Source organism: Lipotes vexillifer, unplaced genomic scaffold (assembly GCF_000442215.2).
Source record: "Lipotes vexillifer unplaced genomic scaffold, Lipotes_vexillifer_v1.1 scaffold189, whole genome shotgun sequence".
NCBI lineage: Eukaryota > Metazoa > Chordata > Mammalia > Artiodactyla > Lipotidae > Lipotes > Lipotes vexillifer.
Window position 1 is genome coordinate 703,470 of NW_006785816.1, and position 12,348 is coordinate 715,817.

Sequence of the window (12,348 nt, forward strand, 5' to 3'; positions counted from 1 at the left end):
AAAAAAAAAAAAAAAAAAAAAAAAGTAAATGGCACACATCCAGAACACAGATAAAAAGCAAAATGAGTGGCAGACCAAGATGAGATCTCAACAAATTTCAAAGATGGGCTAAAAAGGAGCCAACTTACAAAGCGGATACTTGGAAGCTGTGACCTAAGTTGGCAAGGTTGGTAAATAGGTGGAAATAAATAAATCTGACTAGTAGATATCCACAAAGATTCTGGATTTGGAGAAGAAGAGTGCAGTGGGAACCAGAAGGGACAGTACAGCTTAAAACAAGATTAATGGAATATCTATATTGAAAAGTCATCCATACAAACCCCTTCCCTCACCCCCAGGACTGAACTCAGTACAAAACAAAAATGCAGGGTCCCTTGCTCAAAAGTTAAGAATTTCAAGACAACCACACTACAGCACTAAACAAAGTGCAGGCCCTTCCAACTTCATGGACAGTGCCTGGCCCCATGAAACCAGCCCCACTCACTCCTGTACACAGTGCGGTATAAACAGGTGGCAGGGAAAGGAGAATGGAGAACTCTTCTCTAGTTAAATAGAACAAAATTTCTGGGATTTACTGAGGTAGCTGGTATGAATATTGGTACCCTAGAGCACAGTTCTCTGCAGCTGGCATTTGAGGAACCTCACTGTAATGGCTGGCCTCCCGTCAGCTCACTCTAAGGCACAATCTACAGGTTTTATGCTTCATTCGTAAATGTGGATTCTCAGACGTTTGATGATAAGCTGTAACATGGTAATAAAGACCAAACTAAAAAAAAAAAAAATGAGATCCTAGAGATAAAGAATTCAGGCAACACCAAGAACTTGAATAATTTCTAATTCATATCCTCAGAGAAGTTTGAGAAGATGGGTATCCATAAAACAAAAAGAAGACACTACAAAAATTGCTGAATTAAAGAATGCACTGGACAGAAGGGCTGAAAGAAAGAATTGAGGAAATCTCACAAAACACAGAGCAATAAGGCAAGACGGATGTTTAAAACCAGTCAATCCAGAAGACGTTTCAGCACACTATACGGAGCCACTGAGGTCCCATAAGAAGAACAAAAAGCAAAAGCAGTTGTCTTTGAGAACAAGCTGGTCTAGGAGGAGGAAGCTTTTCATTCTAAGACCCTCTGTACTATTTTTTTTTAAACCGTGAACATATATAGTTTAGTGTTAAAAAAACAAAATCAAAAGTTATACAAGCTCATTACAGTACACTTGAAAAAAATATCCCAAAGAATTTTTTTAGGAAAATTAAAAAAAAAAAAAAATCACCCATCATTCTAGCAAAACATTATTTCATCTTGATGTTTTTGGAAGAATGAGTTCGTAAAGCTTTGGAAAAATATTCCTGGTTCCTCAGCTAAAAAAGAACTGTTTGGGAAGTCAAGTTCCTCTTTTCCATCGCTTTAAGTGTCTTTGGCACACCTAGATCACACCTGGTAAGGCCGGTCAATCGTAGATGATTTCCCTGATGAATGGAACTTGATGTTCGGCGATGCTGCTGCTGAGTGGCCAAATATACCTCGGGTGAGGAAGCAAAGCATGGCAAGGACTGACTCTGACCCCAAGGAAGGAGGGCTTCACAGCAGCAGTCAGATTTTGGTTTGGATCCAACACTTCTACTTACTAGCTGAAGAGGGCCTCAGGTAAGTTTTTATTTTGTTTTGTTTTCTCTCCTCTGAAGTTTGTTTCCCAGCATATAAAAAAGAGGCTAATACCTCTGAAGAGTTGTTGTGAGGATGAATGATAATGCACGTAAAGCGTCTAAGGCACTGCAGTTACAGTATTCAATAAATAACATTATTAAAATCATCTTTCCTGCCTGACTTAGAAAAACAGTAACCAACCTGATCACAATTATTAAAGTACAAAAAACTGTATTTCTATACTTTACTTTTAATAGAAATCACCTCTTTGTTGCCAGCAAATATTAATTTCATTTTAAGGGAAGACATTTTGGGTGTTTGAGAAATAATCTCTAAATTCTAATGTTTCTTCATTTATTTTTAACCAACAACAAACATTCAAGAATATCAAAGGCTTTATTTAATTAAAATCAGCCACCTATACTAATACCACTTCGTATTTGTTTGGCGTTTTTTATTTTTAAGAGCACTTTTTGCATGTTCTTTCATCTGTTTTTTTTTTTTTTTAATAATCCTGCAGGGTAGATATTACTCTCTCTATTTTATAAATGTGGACGCTAAGAAAACTCAATAATTAACTACATTATCTAAGCTAGTGGCAAAAACCTAAACCTGAACCCAAGCCCCTTGACTCCTATCAACCAAGGTTTTTATTTTTATTTTTATTTTTTGCGGTACACGGGCCTCTCACTGCTGTGGCCTCTCCCGTTGCAGAGCACAAGCTCCGGACGTGCAGGTTCAGCGGCCATGGCTCACGGGCGCAGCCGCTCCACGGCATGTGGGATCCTCCCAGACCGGGGCACGAACCTGCGTCCCCTGCATCGGCAGGCGGACTCTCAACCACTGCGCCACCAGGGAAGCCCCAACCAAGGTTTTTATTTCCGATCGTCCCACTGAACCTTTTGGGTGGGTGCCACTTTAGAATATACCTACCTAAAAAGTAAGATCTAATCATCACAATGTTGACTTTTCTGATCAAATTAAACTTTATACAATGAAGTGGATTATCTTTATGATCTAACTGGCCAAAGTCCACTTCTTTTTAAATTAAATAAAACATTAGAAATGTGACACAGTGTAGGATGTGCAGTGAGGGGTGTGGTGAAGGGTGGAAAACAGCCTTCCCTCTCTAACACCAACCTCCGTAAACAAACGCTCACTGTTTATTATTCTTCACACCAATGGCGATTTCTTTGAGTGTGGAGAACAAGCCTTTAGGAGATCTCATCTGAACTCTCTATCTTACAACAGAGCTTAGCAGAGGGGGATGATACAAAATACTAGCCACTTCTAGATAAACATGGGCTTTTAATAAATGATCATCAGAATCACCACAGGCCCTTTAAACAACAAAAACTTCAATTTAATCTACAGTAGGAGGTACCTGTAAATTCAAGTTTTTAAAAAGAGCCCAGGATAAGCTTTATCATGAGGCAAAGTTTTAATGCATTTAGTTTTTTTTTTTTTTTAACTGATTAAAATAAAATTGAAAGAGGGGACTTGTACCACTTAAGCTCCAAAAAATTAGGGACAAAGGAATCATTCTGTCTATACCTATCTATTTAGGTCGAAGTGACAGACTTAGCATCCACATACCTCCCCAACATGCTGCTATTACTACCTTTGTTCTTCACCAACAGTTTGCCAAACACATGCTGAAGCTCCAACCTTCCAGGTGCTAATATCTCACTTAATTAAGAATAGGAGAAAGTCCAGGTTCTCAACATCCGGTTTCCCCTCCACGTACTATACCTTCCCTATATCTATGGAAACGCTCTCCTAACCACCAAATTCCCTCCCTTCACTCCTCAGCTTCTTCCTCCTGACCACCTACCCTCCTCCTCACCTCTCATTTATTTAAGTAATCTAAACCCAACTGAATGGGGGGTAAAGACCAAAAGTCAATGAAAGGACAGAGAAACCACCTGCTTCAAAAAGGTTCTATAGAAGAATCTGTATTACACAATAAAATGTTTCTTCTGAGCAGTTCAAAGAACATTTCATTTGCAAACAAGTCTGTTAAAGGAAGTGAAAGTCTAGTAAGCCCAGCATTCTGTGGTTTTGCTGACTGACAACCCTGGAGGTGTTTCCACTCCCTTACCTGGTGTAGACACCAAAATCTGACAACGCGTGAGAATAGCCAGGAGGAAATCGTTGTGAGAATGGACTGAAAAAGGGAAGATTGTCACAAGTCAAATACAGAATATTTACAACATAAAGAACCCACTGTTTCAGTCTAGCTTTTAAGGACTTTGGATATCCCCTACTCTGCCATTCTTTACATTTAATTTTAAATATCCACATTATTTAAATGACCTTACATACCACTAAAACCAAAATTTTTTTTAAATTTTAAATAAACTTTTAATTTATTGCAAATCTGGGAAAACTTCAGAACAGTAAAATAACTCCCCAGATAATTATTTTACCATTATCCTGTGTGAGAAGTCTATGAGCTTCAAGGTCAAACTCTTCTTTGCTGATCTTCTGCTTGAACCACAATTTTAAGTTAGCCCAGTATCTGCAGAGGCAGAAACAATATTAAGAGCCTCAGGATTTGCTTCTTCCCCAAGTTTACCTTATCTGACTCAACTCCCAGGGAAGGAAGGAAATTGTGCATTCCCTAGTGTTATGGACTGAGTTGTGTTCCCCTCAAATTCATCTGTTGAAGCCCTAACCCCCAGTACATCAGAATGTGACTGTACTCGGAAGTAGGGCCTTTAAACAGGTAATTAAGTAAAAACGGAGTCGTCAGGGTGGGTCCTAACCCAGTGTGACTGGTGTCCTTGTAAGAAGAGATTAGGACACACAGAGAGAGACAGCAGGCAAAAGCCAAGGGGAGAGGCCTCAGAAGACAACCCTGCTCACACCTTGATGTCAGACTTCTAGACTCCAGAACTGTGAGAAAATAAATCTCTGTTGTTTAAGCTACTTAGGAGTCAGAATACCATCAGAAGACGGAAAGCCCTCCCTAAAAGGGACTGAGCAGTAGTCATAGAATCAGACTCATGAGTCAACCAGCCAAAAACCACTGCTGTACCTTTCCTTTCTCACTGCTGCCCTTCTAAAAGACCTGCTCACCAGAAACCTACACTTAAGATTTATATTTTAAAGTATTGTTAAAATTATCAAATATTGCATATTTGAAAATTGCTGAGGAGATCTTAAAAGTTCTCATCACAAGAAAAAAATTTTTTAAACTATGTACGGTGAGAGACGTGAACTAGAGTTACTGTGGTGACCATTTTGCAATATATACAAATACTGAATCATTACGTTGTACCCCTGAGACTAATATACAGTTATATGTCAATTATACCTCAATTTTAAAAAGATTTATATTTTAAAATGTGTATGTGTTTTATGGGCTTTAATACCAATTCTGGGCAACCTCCTTCCTTTCAAATGAACTCAAGTTTTAATCTATCCTGGCTGAATGGGATTCTAAAACAGCTTGCCACAAAGAAAAATACCTGAGCATAGGAGAAACTTAGTGGTTTTTAAAGTGAAAACCAACCACTAATCATAAAAATTACTAGTTAACTAGTAGGAAAAAAGGATCCAATATTTTATACCTTAACAACATTATGAGAAATAGGAGTAAAATACTTTACTTTTCACATCCACACCCCTTGTTTCCGTGCTGAAGAAAGCTACTCCTCCTTCAAGAAACAGAGCTAAAAATTACTTAGTATGTTTTACAATCACTTTCAATTCACGATTAACTACTTTCTAATGCTCATTTGAGTTTCTAACAGAAAAGAACAAAAAAAAGCAGCGATTCCTAAACGAGATGGTTTAATGCTCTCACTGACCTATTATACCCATGGCAGGGTTTCTCCTGTTCTCCCATATGTAGATTAGCTTAAGTCTCACTAAGTATATATGTAAATTGCCTGGGTTTCTGTGCTTTGCCCTCATCCCCCACTTCCCCCCACACCGGAGAAAACCCGTAGCTTTAGTGGCATCTTAAAGCTTCCCAAGACCCATTTCATTAAACAGCAAAACATGTTAGTTCTAGAGCCTGGCACCATGTTCCACGTGACTAGTCACACCCAGCAGCCAATAATAACTTCCCAACATCAAACACTTAAATGCCCCAACCCCTTTTTTTTTTTAAAGAACAACTAAAAACTGAAATAAAGCTCCACAGAAAAACAGAAGTCTTTTCCTATCCCATTTTATACAACAAAAGATAGTAACATGAGAAAAACTTCATTATTTTAAAAGCCCTGTGTTCCTATTTTATAAGAAAGAGGCAAATATATTTATATTTGGAGTGTATGAACCTGTTCCAGAACTAAGGCAAGGCTCTGCCAACATGATGCTGTCTATCTTTTCCAGTGGCAAACTTTCTAGCCCAAATAGCCAGCACTGGCTATCAAGTTGAAGACTCACTCGCTCCCCAATCCTGGTCCCTGTATTAACTTGCTGTATAGCCATGGACAAATGACTGTTTTCCTCAAAAATACCAAAAACAAAGTTAGTCAACCTCTATGTAGGTGAGGATGATGGGTGATGAGTATAAATGGGTCAGACTAGGAAGCACTTGAGATACCTGAAGAAAATTAAATAACATATGGCTAAATCATCCGAAAAACTAGGCACCCATTTGAACCCAGAACTCTGCTGGGCACTATACAAAGTGAGTTAGCCAGCAAAGCTCATTTCTTTCTACAAGCTGACATGGGCACACAGCCTGACATAAAGAACGTCAGGACCACTGCATAAATAGAAAGCAACTCATATCTGAGTTCCTTATACACCTTATTATATATTTTACCTACGAACAAGGACCACATTTAAATGGTCACGTTGTACAAACCAAAGCTAACTACTCATGGAGGAAATGTGAGAAATTACTGTATAGCAATATCACAGACTGTTCAACCAAGAAGCGCTTTTCAAGGAGCAGAAGATGAGAGAATGGAAAAAACTAATAGAGAACAACACTGTACCATTAACTGTTCCTGGCACAAAAGCACATTTTGCTTGCGTTGTTAGTGGAGATTCAGCTAAAGATGCACCAAATTTAGCTTTGGCAGCTCTATGTTACCAACGTTTGACAGCCAGTGTTGACCTTTAGAGACCAAACAGGAAATGCTAACTTCAACATTTCTGGCGACCCCAAGCTTGTGTGAGGAGTGTGGTATCACAGAGTTCACCATCGCATCTAATCAATAAATTATACACACAAGCCACGTTTATTGTAACATGGAAACATTCACTTTCAAATATTTGTAAGCATCTTAGATGTAACCGAGTGAAAAGTCTTCTGTGCTTAAAAAGTGTAAATTTTAGCTGTATTACAAAAATAAGCTATAGTAATTAATGAAGGTAAAAGCTATCAACTTTACTCATTAAAATAATTAAGAATTTTTAATTAAGTAAGCAAGGAAAGAGACAAAGTCAACATGAATATTAAAATAAAACTTTAGGTAGAACATTTTATCTTTGGGAATCAATGTTTACAAAAAATTAAGTAATTATGCCAAAATAAAATTTAACAGATTAAATTTTAATCCTAGTGTTTGTAGTTTGATTTATTAACGTTCCTAATGTTAAAATAATCTTTAAAAATTATACTTTGTTCTTAGTTATTCCATTTAGGCCATGAATGTTCCAAGAAGTCTTACACGGGAATTCTGCGTATCTATCTTGTTAGGACGAAAAGTAGACTCTGCCACCCCAAAATTTCACAAGAAGGAAAAACTCCAAAGATCACCTATGACATCCAAGTTAAGTAACTTCAATCTCCAGTCATAATGAAAAGTAGAAAGATGAGAAGGAGAAAAGTGTTGGAGAAAAAGAAAGATCCCCCAAACACCTTGCTCCTTCGGAAACATCATTTCAAAGTGAGTGTCTGTTGAGTAATGCAAACGTGTAGAATATCACAGAAACCATCTAGCAACAACAACACAAGACATACTTTTAAACGTTTAAAATTTGCTTCTTATATTTTAGAAAAATAAAATTGTAATAACAATGTTTTGAAAATTTCCAAACTTGACCTTGTACCTCGGAGGGCTCCTTCTATGACTTCAGCCTTGTATTGAGTTATTGATTTTACACTCGGCCATTTCAGCATCTGACCCCACTGTGTACTCGGTCCCCTGCTATAACCTGGGTGAAAGTCTGTCTGAGAGTCTCTGGGGTCCTTTGCAACCCTCTGTAAGGTATCAGAGCCAGAAATCAGATGCGAGGGCCCCGATCCTGCCATGACTTTGAAGAGTTACTCAACCTCTCAAAATCTCAGTCTTCTCATCTATCAAACGGGAATGATAAGTGCACCTACCTCACATCTCTGTTGTGAGGATTAGATGAGATAGTACGTTTAAAGCGCTTAAAAGGTGGTCAGTAAATGTCTGCTACTGCTATCATCACTACAACTGCAGTATTGTTCGGTGACTATTTCACCGGAGGGTCTGTCTACCTTCCGAAATTGCTGTCCACGCTCTTACCGACAGTGCCTCCACAACACCCGCGCTCAATAAGCCGCCGCCTCCAGGAAGCCCTTCGGCAGCGGGCCGCCTCAGACCAGGCCGCTAGTCAGCCACAGGCGTCCCGCACCCTCGCACGGGCCGCAGTCGCCCAACAGGCCCTTGGGCGTGAAGGCGTGGAGTTAGCTTTTCCCGCCTCACCCAGGGCACATCCTCGGGCGAAGGCGCCCGCGAGGTTCCGGAGGGAACCAGGGAGGCCCGGCCCCTCCAGCCGGGTGAGTCGGGGTTGCGTGCCGGCCCCTTCCCGGGCCGGAGAAACCCAGAGGCCCCGCCACCCGCTACGCGAGGGCTGCACAGGCCTCGCGGCCGCGGGGAACAACTCCATAGTGGGTCGGCAGCCCGAAGCTGGGGGAGCACCGCCGCGGAAACCCGGAGGCTGCGTCCGGAGAGTTCTTACTGTTTCACGTTGTCCCCCAGGGCCTCGCTCAAGTTCTTCTTGGCCGCCTCCAGCTCGCTCACAAAGGTCGCCATTGCTCCCCACGTCTCAGCCCGACCTCAGACCCCTCGGCCACAACGACCAGCAACCGAAAAACCAACTCCGCCAAGGCTTCGGCTCTGGAGGCTCCGTCTTCTCCCGCCTGCCCCGCCCCCAAGCTCTGAGAAGACGTTTGTTTGGTTTTCGGCTCCGCCCGCCTTTCTGGAGAGAAAGTGCTGAGCCAAACTCGGTGTTTTCGTGGTCCTCCTGCTCCCGCCCCCTCACATCACGTGACCCGCTTCACCTAGCGCTCCCGCGCCCCACCTAAACCCGCCCCGCCCGGCCCGGGCTGCAGCGTCACCTGCAGGGCTGGCGTATCCTGGGCTCTCGGTCTTACCGCTGCGCAAGTTCCGAATTCGGTCCTTTTACCTGGATGAACATCTTCCCCCTCCAGGTCAAAAAGTAAATGTAGTATTGACTTTATTCTCTTTCTTTGCCTTATTTTTTTTGCCGATCGCTCATCATCGAACATGCCACTTAATTGACTTATCTTGTTAATTTTCTGCCTTCTCCAACTAAAATGTGTAAGTTCCGTGAGGACAGGATTTGTGTTTTGTTCACTGATGTTTCCCCAAGTTCCTAGAGCAGTGCCTGGCACATAGTGGACTCTCAGTAAATATTTGCTGAGTGAATGAAGTAATTTTGAAAAACAGGAAAATACACAGAAGGATAAGAGGAAGAGAAAGAAAACAAAATGTTACGACCCCGGGAAAAACTCTTTTAACTGAGAGAGATTCCCCCTTCCCATAATTTATAATCATACTCTATCTTCAATTGTGCATCTTGGTAGAGTTTTGTTATATTTATACTTAATAATATAAATGTTTTCCTCTGGTATTACATTGCCTTTATAATCATAATTTTGGTGACAGCATATTAAATACCGCACAGGAGGAAGGCACACAGTCCCAATTGTTAGGCTGATTATTTCCACATTTTTCTATTAAAAGCAATATTGTGATACACTTTATGCATAAAGCTTTTCCTCATTTAGGATTATTACTTTAGAACATAGTCCCATAAATAGAGTTCCTGATTTAAAGACAGGAGTATTTGTAAGAGTCTTGGTGCATATTGTCAAATTGCCTCCCCCAAATTTGAAATAATCCTAAATGGCTTTTAAATCTTGTGTAATTTCTCCACAGAGACTCCTTCAGTCTTCTCCATTCCTTCAGCAAATATATAGTGAATTCCTATTATGCGCCTGGCAATCTTTTGGGTCCTGGGAATACAAAGATGAACAAGGCAGGTAAAGTCTTCCTATCTGTGTCATAGAACTCTACAGAAATTTTGACTTTTTAAAAAGTAGTTATCCACTTATGCTTTCCATGGCTCCCCACTGACTACTGAACAAATTCCAGACTCCCTAACCTGGCATTCAAATTTTCTTATGACCTGGACTCAGCCGACCTGTCCACCTCACACACACCCAGGCCTGTCCCCATCACCCCTTAGTATGCACTCTGCATTCTAGTTACTTCACTTTCTATAACAAACCACATGACTCAGTCCTTTTATATATATCTCCTCTCTGCTAGTTTTGAGACCTATGGGTGGCTACCTACATGTTCTGCAATCAGGTTCAAGGTTTTTTTTGTTGTTTTTTTTTTTTGCGGTACGCAGGCCTCTCCCTGTTGTGGCCTCTCCCGTTGCGGAGCACAGGCTCTGGACGCACAGGCCCAGCAGCCATGGCTCACGGGCCCAGCCGCTCCGCGGCATGTGGGATCTTCCCGGACCGGGGCACGAACCCGTGACCCCTGCATCAGCAGGTGGACTCTCAACCACTGCGCCACCAGGGAAGCCCAGGTTCAAGTATTAAAGGACCCATTCAATAGGACTAGGAAGGGGCACAGATGTTTGGGTATATCTTCCAGGAACTGTCCCCACTGTATGGCTACCCCATCTCTATGGCTACCTGTCCACTAAGAAAAATATGACTCTTATCTCTTGGATCGATGCTTGAAAACGTGCATACCTCTACACATCTAGCTCAATTAAATAGTCCATTCTCCTTCATCACTTTGTATACCAATTAGCATTAATTTCAGTATAGTGATTCAGGTAAATGTCCACTTAAACTGTAGTGTTAGACAATATAACAAACACAAACAGACATCTGACCGAACAATATACTTAATAGAAATCAATACTAAAACCATTTGTAATTTGGTAGTTTACTTCAAAGAAACTAATTTTAAATCTTTTAGTTATAGACGTGCTTGTAAACATGTATACCACATATAGACAGCTATTAAATAGCTTCAGAGAATGTGTGTGAAAGTCATTTATAAAATGTAAAGAATTCTACAAATGTTAGTTTAATCTAGTTTTTTACATCTTTTTAAAATCATTACTCTATAGCAATTTGCTCTTCCCCAAATGCAGGCTAGTCTGAGAGTAACTAGTAAAGTCAACTCAATAGGATATTGGGCACAGACTATATAAAATAAGAGTTCCCTTTATTTATATTATCCATATTTTTTCCATGTCGTTAGGATGAACTGTTGAAGGTTGGTAGTATTATTCATATATTGCCTATTCTTATACAACATCTTTCAAAATATAATTATATAAATTATAAATATAATTGTGTACAAATACAATGCAAAGGAAAACCCCTCAGAAAGGCTATTTTCATAGCTATTTGACTTGCATATCCATGAAAGCTTGGCCTCTGCTTGCTTAATTCTTCCCAATTCTTTATTTTATAAAGCACTAGGTTTTTTTTTTTTGGTGGTGGTAGGATTTGATGTTGATGGAGTTGTGAGATATCTCAACTCTGGAGGTGACTATGATGATGATGATAATGATTTCTCCCAGATATGATATTTAGGTTCCTTAGACCTGTATATAAACCACTGACTCATTCTTTATTCTGGCTAGCACCTAGTGCAGCAGAAATATTTGATTGACTTTCCTAGTGTGCTCATTGGCATTGATTCATTAGCTTTCTTCTCAAAGCACTGACCGCAAATGTGTGAGTTGTTTCCATTTCAGACGTCAGCAGCTCTGCTTTATTGGAAGGACTCTTACAGTTCAGCTTTAAAATATTATTGATAATATTTTAGTTGCCCGTTGAAATCACTCTCATAATGTTCACAACAATTTGTAATATTTATTATGTAGTATACTATGGTATGTATGGTACACACATATGATACCTATATATATACAGTTGTACTGTAGAACATAGTGGCTCACACTCAACATATCTGGTAGAATTAAATATTTTAGAAAATTCTATATAATAGTCTTCCTCTTCTATATCTATATTGATCTATAGATATTAATATAGTTAAAGATTATAGACTAGCATGTACTAGGTCCTAGTAAAATTTATGGTTGAAAACACTTGGAGAGGCATATCACACTGACACCACATATATTTATTTTATGTCTGCCCAAATAAGATATAAAGAGGTTCTTAATCTTTCATTTTGCACCATGGGCCTCATTCGCAGTCTGGTGAGCCTTTCTCAGAATAATATTTCTAAGTCCATAAACTACATATGATTACATTTAAAACAGTTTTATACAAACACAGTACTATCCATGGGCCCCAGCTTAAAATCCTCTGAAGCTTTATAGGTACTTAGTTTGCTCAGGCTGCGATAATAAAACATCACAGACCGAGTGGTTTAAACAACATAAATTTATTTTCTCACAGTTCTGGAGGCTGGAAGTCCATGATTAAGGTGCCACCAGCAAGTTTGGTTTCTGG

At 39.9% G+C, this 12,348-nt stretch overlaps 1 protein-coding gene across 1 annotated transcript in view; it reads right to left on the reverse strand.

Moving 5' to 3' along the window:
- TADA1 (transcriptional adaptor 1) overlaps positions 1–8,745 on the reverse strand; it is a 16,493-nt gene extending 7,748 nt beyond the window's left edge. Inside the window, exons 1-3 of the mRNA XM_007458088.1 lie at positions 8,550–8,745; positions 4,082–4,173; positions 3,754–3,819 (exon numbers count right to left, since the gene is read on the reverse strand). Coding sequence (XP_007458150.1) covers positions 3,754–3,819; positions 4,082–4,173; positions 8,550–8,623 — 232 coding nt within the window. The 5' untranslated portion in view covers positions 8,624–8,745. The remainder of the gene's footprint in view (positions 1–3,753; positions 3,820–4,081; positions 4,174–8,549) is intronic.
- Positions 8,746–12,348: the final 3,603 nt, after the last annotated feature.